This window comes from Frieseomelitta varia, unplaced genomic scaffold, assembly GCF_011392965.1.
Source record: "Frieseomelitta varia isolate USP_RPSP 00005682 unplaced genomic scaffold, Fvar_1.2 scaffold_451, whole genome shotgun sequence".
In the NCBI taxonomy this organism is placed as follows: Eukaryota; Metazoa; Arthropoda; class Insecta; order Hymenoptera; family Apidae; genus Frieseomelitta; species Frieseomelitta varia.
This window is the reverse complement of record NW_025110203.1, coordinates 131,834-154,142: the sequence shown is the minus strand read 5'-3', so window position 1 is coordinate 154,142 and position 22,309 is coordinate 131,834. Positions and strand designations below refer to the sequence as shown.

General features: G+C 37.9%; 1 protein-coding gene across 1 annotated transcript in view; it reads right to left on the bottom strand.

Annotated features, from left to right (window-relative positions):
* Positions 1–2,985: 2,985 nt before the first annotated feature.
* The window catches only part of LOC122532363, a 78,577-nt gene continuing 59,253 nt past the window's right edge, over positions 2,986–22,309 (bottom strand). The window contains exons 4-5 of the mRNA XM_043661087.1: positions 4,885–4,930; positions 2,986–3,307 (exon numbers count right to left, since the gene is read on the bottom strand). Coding sequence (XP_043517022.1) covers positions 3,123–3,307; positions 4,885–4,930 — 231 coding nt within the window. The 3' untranslated portion in view covers positions 2,986–3,122. The remainder of the gene's footprint in view (positions 3,308–4,884; positions 4,931–22,309) is intronic.

The following is a 22,309-nucleotide window of genomic DNA, read 5'->3' as shown; positions in this document are numbered from 1 at the left end:
GGCACCAGAGTTTGCAGAGAGAAAAGCGAGTTCGGCGCGAATTTCGAAAGTAACGAGCGATGGCGATATTAGGGGGAGAAACGATGTTGCTCGTTAAGTATTCACGACAAAACTACATTTACCGAGAGGCAGGCCTGATCGTCATGGTACGAACATTAGGTGTACTCGCGAGGATACTCGGGTAGCTGCGTGACTTACAAGTCTCCAGTCTATATTTCAACGGGCATTAAAGTCGAGGTCGATTCCATCGAGAGACGCTGTTCGAAGCGTCCGATCATTACACCCGTTATAAGCTGTCACATAGTTCATCTCACACACGCCACGCTCTTGCCACACACTGATACACCCCGTCCCCCCGGCTACTTTGCCATTTTTTTCGATTTTGTAATCAGCCCGAGGCGCGCATCGAGGCCTAACATACGCGCGCGCGTCACTTTCTTAAAACGATCCGCAGTTAAAAACCGTGCTGTTTGTAATTATACTCGAGATACGTATAAATTAGCGTAGGACCAGTCAGTGGGATATTTGGACCGAGCTGAACTGAGTTTCATCAGTGGACTGCGGATTTTTGTTCATTTGTGGATGAAAACTTGGAGATGCAACATAAGTGAGTAGAATTAAATAAAATATTCAAAATGTAATGTATAATATTCAACACTTTGAGTGCCAAATATTTATAATATATTTATAATATTTATAAATATAATATTGAATAAATTAAATATATATATTTATTTATCTATGTTTACAAATGCAGAAATCCGCATTTCAGTAATAAAATCGTCTCCCAAAAATGGTAGACGTGGCACTCAAAGTTATTTGTTAATAAGTGAAATAATTTTACATTCTCCATATTTTAAATAATCTCTGTGAAAATTGCAATCTGCTCATTAGTGATTGGTTAATTTAGTTTTATCGACTATTCTTGTATTCGAGACTAGACTGTTTGGCTTGTTATCAATGAAATTGTGTATATTAATCCATCAAGGATTGAAGACTGATTTATCATAGTGTTACAAATACAATTATAAAATCTAGGTAGAAGACACAACGATGAAGAATTTAATATTGAATTTAAAACTGATGTTGAATTTAAAATATTTAATGACATGAATTAACTAAAAAGTATTGTAAACGAAGTCCTTAATGGATTAAGAAGTGGCTACACACATCAACGAGGAGATAATTTCTACTTTTCAAGAGGAAAGACGTTCATTTCACTAACGTTAAAATTCTCAGTTGTAATTATCACGGTCCAGTATAATTTTTACGTGTGTATAATTACTCTTTCTTTTTTATTTTCTTACGTCCAACTAACTTTACGGCAGGATACTAACATATTTTACTATATACTTATCTCGTTTTTGACGTTTATCTTTTGTTGAATTTAAAGTATGTAATATCTTTTTATTCTTGAATTACTATATTAACACTAACAGTGTCTTATAATTACTCTGCACAGAATATACACAATGTACATAAATATACAAAATAACCAAGTTTTCTTAAATTATAAATTATATAAATCACATATAATAAATTTATTATATTCCAAATTATTTCAATGTTTCTTTAGTCCATTAAAAACTCTTGCTCTTATACAGCAAGTGTAACTATTATATATAACAAAATTTAACTATTCTGTGCAAAATCGGGGACCGTTTTCCAATCAATCACGTTCATAAACCGAGTGCCTAAATCTCTAAACCGACTGACCTAAAACCTCGAGCTCATGAATGGTGTAACCGTGCAACCGCGTGCTCGATTATTGAAATGAAAGTTACCGGCACGGAGATCTACATGTACGTGGACGTGGCTTGATCGGCAGGTGATCGGATCGAGAACACGAACGACAGCTTCGTCCGTCTGCAGACGCGGCAGGGACTCGAAAGGTTAACCGAAGATGATGTTCTTGTACACCGTTGCGTCACCAATCGCGAGATAGGACTTTCACTGTGCACGAGCACCAGCACCAGCACCAGCACGATCACGATCTCTCGTCTTCCTCGACGAGGCAGCAAAAAGAGATGACGGGGGCTTCGTTATTGCTTCGAGATCGTTAAGGTCAATTACCATGGTCGATTTCTCCGACGCGAGAAAACGCCCTCGCCGTAATTCGTCAAAGGGGCACCGGTCGGAAAAACGACAGTTCCTTTTCACCGCGAATGAGCGTAATAAGAATTAACGACCACGTGCGATTAATTAGACGCGTATCCGCAGGAGAGAATTCGCTTGAAATATTCCCGACATATATCAGCACCGCGCTGAGTGGCTCGTTAGAGTATTGGGATATTTGCAGACATTTTGTACGAACATTCGTGTGCATTAACTTTTGTTTGTTAAATATAAATAGGTAAACTTTTCTCAATCCATACAGTATTATAACGATATATCGTTGAGGATTAATTCATTTATTCTCACTTTCAGTAGTTAACATTTTGTAAATATTTTGTAATTATTATCATTCAATTTGTATTCTTTGCTGAATTTTTTTTCTGAAGCCTTATCAAACTACAACAATTAGGCTTGGTATTTTTCGATATTAGAAGGATTCATTTCTAAATGTTGACAATATTTTGACAATTACCTACGTTTGTTTGAATAAAAATGTGATCTTCCATGGAATTTCTATGTATTCAATAATTACTTTGCTAAATAATAAGAACTCGTAATTAATTGTACAGTAGATTTCGTGATTTTTTTTTGTTCCGAGTTATTATCATTGCTCGATGATCAAAAAATAAGTCAGAGCTCATGCCAAAAGTTCTCATATCTCTTTAAACATTTAAAATTTGGCAGGTGTGTACAGACTTTTATCACAAACTATAAATAATCACACAGTACACCGTGTTCAATTTACTTTCATGAGCTACTATACACATACTACTAATATCAAACAACGAGTATGTATTTCAGCAACCTATAACTCGGTATACTAAAAACTGAAAATCGTATGGCTACTTGAACAAACTATATACAACCACAGCCGTATCGATTTATCAATCATTCGTATTTTAAAGAATTGTTCGAAGTATTGTCCTTCCCTTAGCTAGCTCGACTTAACTACTGAGATAATTCGATCGTTTTACAAGCAAACATCGTGTCTCTACTTCATGCAGCTATTAATAACTTACCGGTAGAAGAAGCAACGAGGACGGGGAATGCCTGGCCGCGGCTTGCCTAAGATTGAGAAAGTGCAGTAGGGGGTCCTCGGATGCTCTCAGCTCGTCCAGAATCCTCCTCGCCTCGCCGTAGCTCTCCAGGTATTCCCAGTAAGAATTCCAAAACGAGCCAGGGAATAAGTCACCTGATGGACACACCGAACCAGGCAATTAGAAGCCGTATTGAGCTTGGTATACACACGGTGCTTGACGAATTCGATAAATTCTCGTTCCGATCGTCCCGAGAACAGAGTAAATCGTGAGCTCGTTGACCCATATTCTGACGATGGTCCACGGTATGAAATATAAGAGAGAGAGAGCGGGTTAATTATACGAGGAGACACACTGGAAAGCCATGCAAAATTTATCCGCGATGATGGAATACCCGTGAACGCGAACCTCACGCCCGAAATCATCTTCGAAGTGATTCGATCCAGCAATACATCATCTCGCTATCTTCCCTACGAAACTCGTTTCTGTTTGAGGATCCCTATCTATCTTTTTCTCTCTTTTCCGTTCTTTCTCGTCTGGTGGAGTCTTCACCATCACGGAAGAGAGCCTTCCACGGACGTTCACGCACCGAGAATGTGATTTACCATCGAATTTTTCCCTCTTTTTTTTTTTCTTTTTCTTCCTACATATCCTTTCTCCGATTCCACTATCCCGACTTGATCTCGTCACAGACGTCCTCACGTGGAGGATTTATCATGAATCATACTGATTTGGAATTTTTTATTTTTATTTCTGGAACTACCAAAACTTTATTTAAGCGTTTATATAATGCAACGCGGTAAGGACGTGAATTGTACATCGGTGGTACAAAGTCAATTGCATTTAAAAATGAAATATTTCTTAGACATGGTGGTAAATTATTTGTGATATTAAACTTCATCATCGCCGGTGCATCAATTAAGAGAAATATTGTATAATAATTAGGGAAAATGATGACTTTGACAACACTATTTCAAAAGTTTTTTGAAGATATTTCAATTAATTTTTTAACGAAATGTCATTTCCATATGAAATCTACGGAATAACTACACATTTGGCTTTCGCTCATTACCTAATTTTAGAAAAATTAGATTTTTAAATCGAAAGAATTGTTTCCATTTCCAACTATAGTGTATATGAAATGTTTATCTGACAACCGAATTTTAGATACAGTCAAGAAAGAATAAGAATATCAAAATTTCATTTTTTACCCAACATGAACATTCGTTTAATTTTCTTATATAAAGAAAGATGAATTTAAAGCATGTTAAGAAGAACTATTTCATTTAAATAATTTTGCACGAAATATAGTTAATTTAATATTAATTATTAACAATACATTTTACTCTATGAAGTCTCAAATTCTTAAACAGAAATAATCATGTTGTAATTAAGTAGGTTTAGAATTTTAATAGATTGAGTCACATTCTTCTAATTCTGATAAATTTAAATAACAATATGATTATTCAGGCGTAAAATAAATGAAATCGCGTGAGAATCATTTTGATTAATATTACAAAGAAACTATTAAAAAAAAAAAAAAAAAATTTCGTCTGAAAAATCAACATTTCATACGCACCAATCTAATACATATTATACAATAATAGCCCTTCTGTTTGGTCATAAACTGAACGTTAAGAGCCGACAAATCGACAAAACAATCCTCTGATCTTCTATCTATAGCCGGTACATCTAAATAAAAATCCGATAAGGAATAAAAGCGTGCACTCACCAGATTTGAAGGTACCGCCGTCCCAATTCTCGAGCGCTCCGCGGATCTGAAAGAAAGCAAAACGGCCGCGGTAGAATTGGCTCTTAAAATACAATACAAAAGCTGCGATACGATAGAACGGGGCCAAAAGGGACACAGGGGGCCATGTATAATACATGAAGCATAATGCACGAACGAGTGGGGCTCGGAGGGCGCCCGTACGCCAGTTTTATACAACAGGCGAGTTTCAGCCGATCATTTGATTACTTTTTTACAGTCCTCGGCTCTCAATATCCCTCACCCGACAATTGATCTTCCTCGTACGAGGGAGATACGATATCCTCGAGGAGAAGAACGAAAGCCTCGCAGCAAAACACGAATTAGGTGATGGAGAAAAAAAAAAGGAAAAAAAAACTGAAAAACACGTGACCGATCCCCGTGCAATTGGATTCTCGATCGAGATCGACGAATCACATTGTTTTTACGGTGTTTCGAAGGAAATGACGATCGGATGAAAGTGTAGAGAGAGAGAGAGAGAGAGAGAAAGAGAGGTTGGTGATGATATTCTTTTTTCAAATGTACCAAGTACCTTTGGTACATATTTGTGGTCCGATCCGATGGATTTGAATAGCAGCGAGGCTAAATCATCTTCCTTCGAAACGAGCTTGCCTGTTGAATTATAACGCGGCATTATGTCCAATCAGGGCATCACCGCATCGAATGGAGCACAACCGGCCATGAATAACGCTCGGTAACTCTTAAGGCTCTTTCTATCAGCCGATGAAATCCTCTTCGAATAATAGAAAGTAAATAAAAAGGGGAAAAAATCGATTGCTCGTCGATGTTAATGTTGGAATAAATCTTCTCTTTCAATGGAACAATTGGTTGTTCGTTGGGTATTAATTTTGTATTATCAAATTATGTCCTGTAACCAGGGTATAAATATTTATGACACGACTAGAAATTTGTTTTATATTTTATATGCTAGAACTACCGACGATTAAAACAGAAAATTTCCGACGGAGACATTGAAGCAAAAAGATAGAATTTATAATATAATACGTAACTTTCTATCACTCGTACATTTTACGAAAAATGATTGAAATCTACAAATATACTTTTTTACGCTTGTAAAGTGTCTAAGAAAAATTATAAACTGGTCATTTCGACCACTATTGGTAGTTGTAGTGTTAAAATATTTAAACGAATATTTTAATTTATATGTTTTGTATACCTTTGCACATTTGAATTTTACATAAATATATGATATTCATACTTAATTAACGTACAAAGTATATCTTCACACTTTGATATAATTTGGCATAGAATAATTGTTAGAGAGACAGAAAGAAATTAAATTTCCTACGCATCGATCAATCAAATTATTAGCTATTCTTCGCCTGTTCAACTAACACTTAAACTTTATTTTCATATTTTATTCAATATTTATACATTTAGTATTTTATTCAAAGCCGATATTTATAAATTTATTTTAATATCTTATTCAAAACCGACAATGGCGACTGGATATAATACGTGCTCGATGAACCGATCAACCCTGCAGATACGTGAACCTCGTAAAGGTAAGACCGACACCCACTTAACTCTTTAACGAGTAACATTGTCACGAGAATCCACTTAACCGATACGTTTCCATTACAGTAAAGGCAAACGATTGGCCTGAACAGTGTGTATAAGTGGCGAGACGCTCGTAAAGCAACGGTAACGACAGTTGTGTCAATCGGCGTGTTAATAGTTAACTTCGTCGAGGCTATAAAATTGGGAGAAAGTCGTGTAAATAAAATCTGATGGACATGTGGTAGTCGTCGGTATATTATTATTTGTATTTCGACAAGTTGTTACAACGAATGAAAATGTACATTGTGTAGTTTCAATCACGGTTGAGCATATTTTATTCGAAATAAAGCTGATTATCGTTTCTATTAATTTCTTATTTTTTACTTCAAAGATAATGTATAGGAAGCAACTGTATTTTGCTTTCAAATCAAATCGCTTGCAAATCTGAAAACTGAAATAAAATAACAAATAATGATGTTTTCATTGTTCCTCAGGAATCGAAGGAGAATTTTTATATTAATGTTGAATAGATTAGTTGTTAATCGATAATACGGAAGAGACAATAAATCAAGTCTGAGTATTATTTGAAAAAATGATTTAAATAATACATCGTCTTATTAAACTTAATCCTAATATGAAATAATTCTGTTTAGTTGAACAAACAAATGATTTTTTAAAAACGATTTGTCAAATAAACTAATTTTTTATTCAATCTTATACTTCGTATCTCTTTCTAGAAAAAATTTCTCAAATAGTTTCTGATTCTATCGTATAAATCTTTCCTTCTACCGGGATTATTTCGATGAGTTAACTCAAATTTTATTTTGACTCCCAAACAAACTCGTCTTTTCCTATAGTTGTTATTTCTTAAATAAAAGCAACAAAAATAGTTGAAATCAGGTTGATAATCTCAAATTGATGTTTTTCAATTTATTCCGTGGCCAACGCCTGGATTCGACTCCGTTTCAGATCACGTTCGGCTGGGACAAGCGATTATCGACGATGCCCGGTTAATTGCCTGCGAGCTACAAATACGTGTCTATCACGGACACCGTGTAATCATAATAAAATTGCTCGCCTCTGTGCGCAGTCTCGCTAACGAACGAATTCGTTGCGCTTTAATTGCTACGTTTTGCGTAGATCGTCGTCCGTCCAACGTAGAAACGTCCATAAACGATCATTCGCATTTATTACCGATTTTAGCATGCAAGTTAGGCCAAGCACACGTGCAACCGGTACTAACGCATCGTGGCAAGCATCTCTGGCACGTGCTTTCGTGGCAAATAGACGAGAGAAAGAGGTGACCGCCGGTTTAGGCAATGGGTCGTCAACCTTCTGTTATCCGCACCTTAAAAAGACAGCCTAAAATCACATATGACCCGTCGAATCGTAAAGAACGCGATAACGCATCTAAAACGGGACGGTGAACACGTGCTCGTGCGCGGGTATTTGAAATTACTTCATTCTTTACGAATTTTCCTCGATTAATTCTGAAACAATCCGATGAGAAAGCATCTCGGGTTAGAATGAAGATCTAACACGGTTAAGAATCTGTGGATTTTTACATATTTACATGGGAAATTGAAGAATGAGAAAAATTATTGGACTGGTTGTAAATTATTATTATAATTTAAGAACAATGAAAAATTTTCTGAAGTAAAATTGACAAAGTATTGATATATATATATATATATTGATAGTGTAAGTTCGTGTCTTTTTTTAAATGATCGAAAATAATTGCTAGAAAAATTAGTAGATTGACAGAGGATATTAAAATGAGAAGAAATAAAATAAGAGATAAAGAATATTAAAATGAGCAGAAGACTAGAAGAATGTTAAAAGAATGCGAATGCGATTGATACAACTATATTGCACAGAGAACGCACAGAATGAACAAAAAAAAAAAAAAAAAAAAAAAAAACGAAATATAAAACATCTCGTTCTCTTTCTTACATAATTCATAGTTACACGACAAAACGATACGATTAAAAATTAAATTTTGTACAAATTAGGGCACGCGTGACACGCTACAAAGAATTATTACATAAGAGAAAGAAAAGAATCGCTATTAGCACAGAACGATAACACAGAAGATACTTCGATGATCGCGAGGTTGTTTCAATAGTTAATAAATTCGTTTGAGTCCAAGAAAGGATTGGAAATGGCGTAAAAATTCGCCAGTCTAATTACAGCATTCCAAAGAGAGAGAGAGAGAGAGAGAGAGAGAGAGAGAGAGAGATGTTGCATAAGTTCCTCGATCGATATTTGCGATCAGTGATAAACGAACCGACGAGATAGACGAACGAACAGGATTTGAAATCAACGGGTGCCGCGATACACCGGTCGGGATACGCCGATGAATTCGAGAGAACGATCGGGGATGAATTTTCGCGGTATCATTCGTCGAGCCAAGGTACCGATAAGAGCGTATAGGAGCCCGTACAGGGTGCATCGTCAGCAAGAGATGACGGACCCCGCCCGAGCAAATTGAAAAAGGGGGATACCTGTTGCGTACGTTGGTCGGTTGCATTGTCAGGTCGACGACGGCCGATGACGATGCGCCGATGCGTGTCGATGTGTTTTCTCATTCAGTCAGATACGTATCTATGTTAAGCGCACACGCGTTGCGTGCGCCCATGCATTTATGCATCGCATTATACGCGCGGTGCGTCGACATATGATGCATGCGCCGCGACCCATTCGTTTCCGAGCGTTATCCTCGAAAAACCCAATCCTAGATTAATTATGAATTATTCATATTCACGAGACCAAAGTGAGGGAGAGAGAGAAAGAGACCACTTTGTAAATCGGTTTAGAAACCAACGAAGAGAGAGAGAGAGAGAGAGAAAAGGAGAAAAATAGCCGGCAACCTCCTCATTAAACCTTTCTCTCCATCAACATTCAACTTTATTTTCCGACGTTCGCCTCGGCGAACAAAACGAAACGACGTTCACCTCGGCTACCGTGGCTCGCCGCCACGTCAGATTATAATGCACGGCCGGTCGCGAGACAGAGACGAAGAGGATAGGGAGATCCTCCTTCGTATCTAGATACATACTACTACGTGGAATAGCGATAGATCATCGTGGCCGATCACCGATTATCTCCGAGAACCCGGTGAATATTACAGAGCCTGCGGAGTGTCCAATTTTTCGCTGGCTCTTCGTCTCTTCGTCTCCTTTCTCTCTCTCTCTCTTTCTCTCGTGCGCGCGCGCATCCTCTTGGAGGCGGTTTTAATTACACGTCGCGCGACCGCGATCGTTCCTTCGAGCCTGCAGATCCATCGACGAGGACGAGCATCACCGGCGGACGAGTACTACTCCAGAAGGCGTTCCCAAAAAAGCAGCGCAGACCGCGTGTTATTAGGGACTACGCGTGGGCGTTTTCATTCACCCATTATTATTTTATAGTCGCCCAGACAGTCTCTCTCCATAAAACTTTTTTACACCGTGTTCGAGATTGAAGATCGATAAACGGGGGATGTGCACCTGCGTGTTAGCGGCACGAAGTTCACTCCCTCACTCCCTTGCTTACTTGCATCCCCTTGCTTACTCTCTTCATCTTATCGCGTCTTGTACGCGTTTCTATTTCCATTTATGTAAATCACGTTTCTTTTTTCTTCTCCTTTCTTTTTTTTTTTTTCGTCCGGTACCACTGAATCGCAACTATTCTCCTCCAATTACTTGTAAATAATTACACTCCGCGCCGGACTAATATCGTAAACAGATCTTTTTTTCAGCGGGATATACATACGTGTATTAACAGGGGAACATGAAAGAACCATCGATTTGTAATGAGGAGTTTTTAAACCCGCCCTTGATTACAATCTACCTCGCCGCTTTTTTACCTCTTGGCAAACGCACGCGCTTAGACGCACCGGTTGATTTACGATTTGTGCCTATTGACTCGTGTTTTTAATCTCACTTTCACGATCGATCATGGTTCTTCGTTGAAGTTACGGGTGCCAGGTGCTACTTGTTTATCGCCTCGTTCGTCACAATTTTCTACCATTCAAAAGGGAATCTTTACAGCCGTTCTCTAATTTCGACGAGACACGCAACGTATCATAATCAAAATATTGGTGATAACAAACGATACATTAGCAACGTCTGTTTCCGTAAATAGTTCACTGCGTGCAAGAATTAACGTCCAATAATGAATATAATAATAACGCGAGAAATATAAAATTCACGTGTCGAAAAGATATTGACGAGTTTGTAATTTCGACGCTGAATCTGTATTTAATAGCTTGACGTACAATGATGTCTGACAATGAGCGTTTCCTAAACGTCGACAATGACATCTCTGAGACGTTCGCACGTTTAATATGTATACAAAGATATAAAAAAATATTTTTCTACATGCTTGATACGGCTCTTTCCAACGCTTATATCCTATATTCTAAGTTACTTACTTCGATCAATTTAATTTAATTAATTTCAATTTAATTCAAGGTTCAATTAATGGCAAAATGTTATTAGAAAAGTATTACGAAATATTCTTTTTTGTAAGTACTGGAATGTTATTGAACGATATCGCCAACATTGAACTATTGAAAATATTTTTATATTCTTTTCAAATCTGCTGGAGGAAAGATTCCTCGTTTGTTAATAAATTGATTCCCGAATTTTTATTGCAAATCACTATTGCGCACATTATTTATTAAATAGTAAATTATTTGTGAAAACAGATTTTGTCAACGTATATCGTTTGTCGTCGCGGAAATATTACAAGAAAGCCAGATGCGCCAATCCACTTTTTCGATCCACTATACGTACATATACATAACTCGCGTGGCTCGTCTCGATCGCACGATTCTTTTTCTTTTCCTTTCCACGCGTCACACGCGCCAACGAGCTCGGCTTTTGCTCCTCATTTATTGACACTGGCACGAGTTGGAAGAGTTTAGCTTCGAAGAGCGGTCGCGCGTGAAACTCCACGTGTTGCTCCAGTTTCCTCAAACTATCGCGTATTAATGACAAACCGGCAAGAAAACCAGCCATCGCCAGGCCGACGATTTACGACGAGCACTCTTGTTTCATCCGCCGTTTTTAGAAAACGTTCCACTTCTATCATACCAGTTTGCTGACGCGACGATACTACGCGGTCGAGAAAAGCGTTTCGCGTGATCGGAGCGAGGCACACGTGCGAATCGTGGACGACAGTTTCGACTTGAAGAAGCTAAAACCAGAGGCAACACTTAAATCTCTTTATTCTTTTATCGTTTTTCGCTCTTTTATCGTCTTCGTTGCTAATGAGAGCCGTTGACCGCGCGTCGAAGAAAGCAGATTTACGTTTGAAAAATCTTCTTTTCCTTTTTTCCTGGTGTATATACGGCGGTGAACCGACCCGATGATTATTAGCAGGTTATTAGCAGAATTTTTACGCATTTGTGTGAGATTTAGCACTGGAACAACGTGACGGATCCCAGATTTCTTTTATTTACAGTTGCTTAAAAGATACTGGTATTTTGATTTCTGTTTAGACAGAAACACATTTGTATAAATTTATTTTAATTACTATCATTCGACTCACGATGATTTATATATACAGAATATTTTGATACGTATCGAAGGCTGTAAAGCGTATTAACAAAACGTTCAAAATCCTTGTTTTCCTTTAAATGTTCAAAATTTGCGAAATTTTATACGCAGACTTTTGTATCATTATTACACGTCCATCGAAATTATAATCACAAGCTATGTTAGTCGTCATCGTATATCAGAGTTTTAATGACAGGTTATGGTTGTATTATTCATAATTACCTACATTATCACTAAAAGTACCGACGACTGAAAGCATAAAATTTCCATCAGAGGCATTAAACTGAAACAACAAAGCTTTACGGTAACAATAACTTGCACAAGCTTTCATTTATATATTTTTACGAACAATCATTTAAATCTCTAAAAATGCAGTGTCTTTTATAGATACTTCGTATCTAACAAAAACTATAAATTAGTCATTTTAACTTTGGTAGTTCTCTGTGTTACACGTATGTAGTTCTACACCGTAGTCGCATTATTCATAGTTGTATCACACCACCTTCCAATAAATCCTACATTTTGCAAAGATCAATACTTTCATGCATACATTCCAGCGGAAATTAGAATGTTCTCTAAACGTATAACACAGTGAGGAAAGAACAATTCGAATTCCAGCGAGAATTACTACGATTTACAACAACGACCGCATGGATATTGGAATGAAAATTTATCGATCCGTCGCGATCAACGCCGATTCGGACCAGCCACGATCGTAACTCCCACCGGTCACACCTAGTTCTCCCAACAATCGATTAACGAGCTTAATTTTCCCTCAGTCTGGTTGTGCAAGCCAACCATGTTTGTCCAACTGGCAAAAGCTAACGATAAGACTCGTTAACGAACATATTCTTCTGAAATAGCGAAGTTCAACGCAATACGCTTTTGCACCATGCAAAACGACTTTCGAAACGAGTCGTAACCGAATCTGTAACTAGCGATGAGAGTCGAAGCACTTAGAATGGTAGACAACTCTCGTCGTGTATTTTCTACATTACATATTACATAAATATATAATCATATATAAATATATTTATTCGCGATTCTTAATGCACAGCAATTAGACTGAAAATTTATCTAAGAATCGAGATTCTAGATTCTTAAACAATGGAATCTAGAATCTAGAGTGCGTTTACAGTGAAGATCAGAGCAAATTGATGCGTCTCTCAGTTTTTTAATCTTTGTATTAAATTAATTATTAACCGCTTGAATTAATTACTAGTTGAATAATTAATTTGAATTAACTACCTGATAAAAAATATAAAACATACTTTTATCCGCCCTTTTTAAATGTTGAAACTTTAAAGAAAAATATGCAAAATACTTTAGAAAACGTTTATCCTCTGAAAACAAAATATATGAATTTACGTCACGTGTGGGACGAGTTTGAAGCATATGAGGAAGCAACAATACGTAATTACCTTGCCATCGTTATCATAACTTTCTTAAACTTCGTTCGAATTTTAAATCGTTATTATTTCATTTCGACGACTACTATTTTATTTAAAATCGTTAAACTTCGTAAATATTTCTACTGCAACTGTTATTTGTCGTATTTAAAGAACTGGAACTTAAGAATCGAATTCTGTTATCGTACTTTTAAAGTGCACTAAAAAAAGAAAAAAAGATGAACTGGTGAATCTGAACAAAAGCAGATGAGAAGAAATTAAAGATCGGGATACTGGTTCCATTAGCGATGCAATCGAGACGACTGAATTTTTGGGCCCGTATATTTATCATTTCCTGTTACTATCATCGTGCCTCTCATTTAACAACCACTAAACGCCCCCGAGACACGACTCCGAAATAAATGTCGCTAAATCGTTGAAAGGTCCCTCCGCATAGACGAATTTTTTACTTTTTTATTTTTTTCTACTCGTCCTTTCCATTCTTTGCTCGAACCGTGGTCCGTTTCCTTCTTATCCTCTCGCGCTGAAAACTCAAACGAAACGACACGGACGAATGCTACCACACGTGGAATTTCTTTGTCCGAGGAGACAAAGATTGATGCGTATGAAACGTCGATGTTTCAAATTAAAAATAAAAAACACGAGTAGGTTATAAATGACACCGCGCGTACCCCGAAATGGTAATGATGGAAAGTTGATATATCTTTTTAACAATTAACTAAACAAGATACTAAATTGCAGATTTTTATACAAATTCACATTTTTGTAGAAATAATTTTAGAAGCAGAATCTAAGTCAGAGTTTCATACTGCATATTTTAATATCTGTATTTCGTATATTTCCTGTTCCTTTGAACTCCTTTAAATTCCCCACAAAAGTTCATAGCTTACTAATTACATTATTTTATATTCATTAATTATCAATTCTACAATTTAAAGGTTCGTGAGATGAAATTGTTACAGACCGTTTTTCAATAATCCACGCACCAGGGATTAAAGTAACTTTAATTGAGTAAAAAATAAAATTGCTGATACATGCAGTTTAATAGAATAATAACACATAAATGTAACATAGAAAGTGTTAACACGAAATATCTCTAACCTTCACTGTTCAAGGATTAATAATACATGAGTAACTAGGATTATTTACGCCTGACAAATTTCTCCAAGGGATAAAAGCCTTAAAAGAAAAGGTTGAAAACAATTCATACATTATCAAACCTTCCAAATTAAGAATAAAATAGGAAACTTAAACAATCTTATTTAAATATATTATCATTGCACATTATATTATATATTGTTGTCAGGGAACGAAAAATCGTAACATTTCAACTACCAAAGACAAGATTTGCGTGTAAAGATTTCAGCGGAGAAAATATTTTTTAGGTATTCATAAAACAAACAATTCGAATTAATCTGAAATAAACACTTTTACCGAAAAAATATTACTTGCTGTAAATATAGATACGGACCGTAAATAAAAGCCACTCGTGCCCAACAGAGTCTTTGACTACGTGCCGTGTCTAAATAAACTGACGCAGGTGTCCCGCTTTGCCAAGTCAAAGTTACATGTTCCTTAACGATTTTTAAGAAAGGTTCGTTACCTGCTTGTCTGAGAAAACCTTGCACTTTTCAAGAACCTTGCACTTATCACGAAAGGCCACGAAAAACCTAGCTTTGCTGAATAAGATACATAATAATTCAATTTGACAGATTCAGACTAAACGTCATAAATTTAAATTTTCGTCCTTTGAGCGAGTGTCTCTTAAAAAATATATCGGTATACGGGCGGACAATTTGTTGTTAGCAACAAATGCCGCTTTGGAACCGAAAGAAAACTCAAATATTCCCTTAGATTGTATTGCTCTGCAGCGTGAAAAATATATTTAGATATTTCTTGGAAATCTCTTGGAAAATTCCTCGATATTGCTTCAAGTGAGGCAACTTAACGTTAAACTGCAAAACGCTCCTACAGTCGTTCCATTCGCGAAACGAAGAAAGGAAAGCAACTGGAAAATTCTCGCGAGTCGACATCGAGGATAAAGAAAAAAAAAGAAGACTTTCCCGCGTGCAAAAATTAAAGTGGAACGTGTCCGAGAAAAATGAGTCCCTTGCCAATGAAATCGAAACCATTCTGAGCGATCCGGTATCCCAGCAGTCCACTTTCCCGACAAAATACCACGACGAACATCCACTTTCCTGCGGCACGTTCGTCCCTCGTTTCTTTTCTTTTTTTTTTCTTCTTTCTCTTTCTTTTTTTGTTTCTCGTTAACCTGCGTGTGCTCCGCACATTTTGTTCCACGGCTGTTGCTCTACTTTCTACTTACATCTCCCTGCTTTTTTTCGCGGGTCGTGAAAACGAGAAGAGACAGAACGAGAAAAAATCTAGAGAGAGAGGTGAAAGACAATCGAATCGACGAACGATGGCCTAATGCGAATAAAATTACGTCTGCCAGAGTTCGTTCGCCATTATGGACCACTCCATTTGTCCGGAGAGCAAGATGGCAAGGAGGTATGTGAAAATTGTTTCATTTCTTGTTTGCAACACGCTGCCGGATGTGACGCTGTGTTATGAATGAACTATGTGCCAAGCATATTTTAAAGGAGTCGTAAAGATCATTTAAAGGAGCAAATGTAAGAGACTGAAGTACGCCATCACGTTGGCTATAAAATTCCATTTTTCTCTAAAAATAGAATCATACATATCATACATATCAATCGTTGCGCAAAGATATTTGTTAATACTAGTACTTATAACTCGTGACTCTTGAAATCCGCAACTGCGCAAGACCAGGAAATCGCCAGGATCGATTCGTGACTTCTAGCAATCGTTCTTTTCCTTCTCCCCGTGAGTACACATATCAGCTCTTTGTCTTTCTTTTTCGTTCGTGGCCCAATTACGTGGAATCCACGTTGTAATTAACATCCATAACCATGAAACTGGATTACGAACAATATCCGGCTCGTGGCTGCTTCGCCTCGAGATCAGTGAGAGACCGCGACTTCGTACTGCTACTTGCTCATTAATCGACCATAAACGAATATGCTCGATACGCGTATACTTGCCCTTTAACCAAAAACACGCTGATTATCAACGAGCATCGTTGCCCGAAACTCGATTTCTACGTACGTTTACACGGTCTGATTAACATCTACAGATTCAAGAATTAGCTATTAGAGAACCGTGGAATTCGGTTACAGAGGACGATCGAGTGACGATCAGTGAACCGTTCTAAACGCAATGTCGATCCCTTTTTTTTCACGGATCGTTTCAACATGGTCCGAGGTTTTTCTATCGAAAAAGTGATCGCGTGAGAAACGAAAGTGGCTAGCCGGATGAACGTGCGGTTCGAAAAAAATTCGCGGAAAAGACTCTCGCCGGAATGTTGGTTCGGGAAGAACGAGCCGCAAGAAAGGTGATGTCCGCGAAATCACCGGTTCCCGATGATCCTTTCACATTCTCGGAATGAAAAAACCGTCGACCTGCAGCTGCATGAATATTGCCGCGACGAATACGGACACGGATAACGACGATCGGCACGATATGACCAAATACGAGCATCGTCAGCTATTTATTATCGTGCGTGTCGACGAGTTCAAGCTCGAACGATATATTTCCGGTTGGATTTCATATTTTACTCCTCACGAGCGAGGCAAATTAAACGGCTCTCGACTTTCTTACTGGTTTCTCGTCTACGTGTCACTCTGTGAAACTTGCCTTTTTCTCTCTTTCTTTTTTTTAATTATTCGTGTAAAAATTCTCGTATATAAAGTAAGGTATTTCAGAGATATATATATGTAATATGTATAATGTAATACGTGTATGTAACAAGAAGATATTTCAGATATTTTGCACAATGATATTTTATCGTATAATTTCTCTTCTCCTTCATCTGCATCGCTTCTAATACTACCAAATAGAGCGAAAGGAAGGATCAGCTATATTTAAAGAGATCGTCATAAGAGGACCACGAACGGGTCGTGTAATAACAGCGAAGATTTATCGTAGATCCATTCACGTTCATCCCATTTCGTTCTCTCGTACAAATCACACAACTCTTCATAGCATTCCGTTTAAATCTGTACTTTAAATTTTACCAAGCACGTGGTGTCACGATCCTCATCACGTCGTATCTTAAAATTGAGCAATTTAATCGAAAAATTCCCGCGTGTTATTATTCGACAACGATACCAATTAAAGATCAACGAGTAATCTCGATTACAATCCGACACTCGTGTGTAATTACGAGTAATTGTACGATCGTACGGCTCTTCCGTGAAACAAGTAGATCTACAAGCGACGAGGAACGATGGAACGATTATTTCTACGAGGGGCTAGAGATAAAAGGAAGTAGGGCGTTGGTTGTCGCATTCCCAGTGACCGGGGGCAACGAGCGCAGGTGCACGTGCGCATCCGCGATGCAGCTACTCTTGAGCACGCCGCCATGACCGTGGCGTGTTGCTCTCCCGCAAAAACATAATTTACGGTGGTAGCGCGTAGAATGTGCCCGAGAGAGAGAAAGAGAGAACGAAGAAACCTAAAGAAAAAGAGAAAGAGAGAGAGAGAGAGAGATCGGACCAAGAAGATCAGAAGACCACGCGAGATTTTACATCCGTCCTCCTTCTCGAAATTCTCTACGCTCAATCGCTGAAGGAGAGACGCGATTGCTCTGGATGATGATGAAACGATGAGGACAAGGGGACGAGCAAGGGACGTTAACGATACTTTCGAGGAATCCTTCGTGGTTTCTTAGAGAAGGAAGAGGATCACAGGTAAATTTCGAACCTATCTATACACAGTGTCCACCATTAATATTCAGGCGCTAGATACTTAAATTCTATTTTAATTTTGTAACAAGAAAAAAACAATCGCACAACAATCGACCTAAATTTATTTTAGCTCGAAGTCTCTACTTTCAAAACGTTCGTTTTAGTCTGAAATGTCTTTACATCCACTTAGCGGATGGGAAAGGATACTTCTCTTTTCAAAAGTATTATAAATTGTCGTGGTATTGACGTTGAAAAATCTTTTTCACGACTGAATCTACAATGGATTTGAAGGTTGAAACATTCTTTTTACATTCCTCGGAAACTTGATGTATGATTTTTTTTTTTTTTGCAATTTTATTGAACTTTGAATGTTAGACTTAAACAACGAAAATTTTCAAGAAATTTTCATTCATTCGATATTATAAACTTGATGGTTAGGTACTGTACTTTGGATACTTTACACATTTACGTTTTGTGCATACTATCCATTGTTGGATTTTTAAGTTAATAATATTCGCAAAACCAATTCGTTTTCGTTGTAATTTTCTAATAAATTATTCTCGAGTCTATGACATTTTTGTTCGTAAGATACAGTAGAATATACTGGCAACCCCGTATGAAATATCGAAATGTCAAAATTAGAAAGTCAGGTGACGAAAAATTCGAGACGATAGAAATCTCTCCGTGGTCTGGCGAAACGCCAAAGCTGAGACTGAGCAACGCTCAGTCACTAGCCACGGGACGTCAGAGCTCGAAGAATCCTCCCAGCAAATAAACGTACGAGAATACGTCGCTCCTTGTTCGCCGGGATTGTTCGTGTCCTCTCTGAAGAGAGAAAAATAGAGGAAGAAGAGCGAAGCGCCAACGAGGAAGAGGAAGAAAGATGAAACGAGTTTCCCTCGCCTTCCAGCTGCGCGATTGCTTCTAATTGCCCGCGCTCCTGGTCCCAAGGTGCTTCCAAAGTGAAATTGCTCCGTGGCAGTGGAGATCGCGCGAACAACCGACCGGCGACAACGGGCCCCGAGATAAAAAGGGCACAGGGAACAGAACTGCAGGGTTCGTGCTCTTCAGAAACTACCTGCCATACGAAGCAGTTTTCACTAATTAACCTTCGGTCCCCTCAGAGATTTTGCGTCATCCTTGTGCGATCCTCCATCAGTTTCGTACATACACCCCCCGTTTACATAAACATTAAAACACTTGTGAAAAGTCAGGTTAACCCGTTTAACGCACCGTTGAAAATTTGTTTTATATCATTGATTCTAAATTTATGACTTGAGAGAATATTATTGCGTTTGAGGGTTAACTGCGAACAACCAGTAGGCTTGGAAAAATTGTTTAAGAGTTAGTATGAATGGCCAGTAAATGATTGTTGAAACCTTCAAATATTGGACTGGTGTGGACGAAACTTTGTAATATAATACAATTTTTTTTATTCGAACTTGCCGTAAGACAAACAATTTGTACAATAGAAACCTCTTTTCTATTAGCGATCTTTTTTGCAAGCACGAATTCAAGCATTTGTTTGAACTAAATTTTCGTTAACACCTGATTAAATGAATTCCTCTCCTATAATATAACTCCTATAATATGAAAGAGAAATTACTAATAAAGGACATTACTATTATATAAACTATTCGTCCACGAGTTCTACTACTATTTTGAAGCTGTCTTACATCATTTATGCAACACGTGGTTGCATAAATGATGCCATTCGATACATCTTTAAAACCATATAATCAAAGTTTAACGTTAATCTGCCCTTGGATATCACAAATTCCTAAGGAAACCGCCTGTCATTAAGAAAACTTCCTCCAAGAGTATTCTTGACCCAGAATAACGAGCCGCACTGCGAAATTTATTCACATCGAGAATCGAGATTCATCCTGAAACACCCAATGCACAACCATGTTGCGCTAGCCATGTTGGAAACGAAAATATCTTTCGCAACGACCTACCAAAGAAACTTGCAACAACGGCCGATATACCATAATTAATCCGGGCGTCGATCGTAATAATCATTTCGCTCGAAAAAAAAAAAAAAAAAGAAAAGATCGGTCTCGGCGCGAGATCCACCGGGAATCGAGCGTGCTTGCATTTGCATGGTTTTTGCGCGGCCAGTTCGTTATCGATGACCATCACACAGCGCTGTCTCAGTGCGCGGAATAAAGAAGGTAGGCGTTTCCTCTCCGCTCGAGTCGGTTTCGCTCGAATCCCGCGGAACGATCTTTCGCCGGCGCGGCGTGAAGAGAGGCTTTTTCACTTTACGACGCTGTTGCATCCTCGCGAGCAGCGCTCACCGCGCGCACCACTGGCTCGCGTCTTGTAAAAGTCAATATTTATGAGGATGCTAACCACCGTCATCGCTCATCCCGACTCGTTAACCAGCTCCGCCGGCGTGGCTTTGTGTTTACATCCGAAGGACAGCCATCCTCTCTTTATTGTCAGCCCTAAGAAAACACCATGTCCGCCGTTGCATCCAGAGTAGCCAGCGTCCGCAGCGAGCCCCGAGGATATGATCGCCTTATCAGTACCCAGCTCCGCCTGGCCACCATATTTTCCATGGTGTTTTTAGTGAAAACACCTTGCCCGCCTAGCTAACCATCATCTCTGCACGCTCTCCTCCAACCAAGATCCTCCAACAGGGATCTGCTCGGTGCGCGCCGGAATAAGCTGCGAGTGACTGCCTCCTGGCCTTCTCGCGGTAGGTGTTTACATTGTTGTAGAAGAAACTCGTGAACCTCAGAGAAGCTAACTAACTGGATATTGAATTCTAACGAGAGGTGTTGAGAGGTGGAGTTTTTAAGGGGACGTCGGGATTTTCAATATCGAGCGCGCGATCGAAGCGTGTGCTATCGTAGACAGCAAAACCTAAGGTTAACACTAGGAGTACCAAAGTAGACAGGTGCTGAAGTAAGTCCCTCGTATTCGAACCAACAGCGAGACAAAAGTGTCCGGCTGGTGAAATTTTCAGATAACAATAGAGCAACGGAGTTTTCTGACATTCACAAATGGCAGATGTATCAAAGTGAAGCTCGAGGGAACTGTCAATTTGTTTCGATGTTTAAAAATCGATATTGTATAATTCTTTATTGGTGAATTGTAAAATTCTTTTTTTTTTTTTTTTTTTGTTACAAGTAAATCCTTTTTCCGGTGCTTTTCGTTATTATTTGTGGGAAAATTATATTAACATCTTCGTCATTTAACAGATAATTATACTGTGTATATGTCCACCAATATTGCCTTTCTAGTAAAATTTTTTACATTATAGTTTAATAAATCCTTTTTGCAATTGTATATGCGACAAAACATATAATAATAAATGTAAAAACTTGTAAATACTTTAAATACTTAAAACACTGGTACTTTATTCGGATAATGTAGAAATATTAGATATTCGAATAAGAAATATTGGAAAAGGGAGGCTCATAAATGTATAAAACATTTATCAAAATGAGAAATAGGGAAAAGTTTATGATACAACATCAACAGCTGTTTATTATATATCAACGTTCTACACGACTTTTCTTGTTTAAAACAAATTCGGGAGTGAAATATAAAAAATTCAAAGATAATATTGAGCCTAAATCTTCGAGGGAAATTTTCCTTTGAAACAAAGAGTGATTCAAGGAAGAGATACGCGTTTAGTTTGAAAGATCGTCCGCGATCATCTGGAATTCTCTTTCGTAAAAGGTTACACGGGTTGAAGAGTCAAGCATAATTGCGACACGCTAAGAGAAAGGCATAACGTACTCGAAGTAACAGGTGCCGCGCAAACTTGAACAACGTTGCTCGATTCGAGTGCCGCCATCTCTCAACCATGATCCCTAGTCGGTCTTGCCATAAGTCACAAAACAGTCGATAAGAAGAACTCTACCATGTAGAAAACTGGCGAACCTTGTTCTTCAATAGTTCATCGAGGGCAGAGTTGAGCATATTTTATTCGAACGAATAACGAATAACGAATAACGAATAAAATACTGTCAAATTTATTCGTAAATAACGAATAACGATTTTATTCGAGAAAGAATTATTCGTCATTTACGAATAACGATTTTATTCGAGGAAAAATTTTACGAATAACGATTTCGAATAAAATTTTATTCGAAGAATTTATTCGAAATGTTATTCGAATAAAATTTTATTC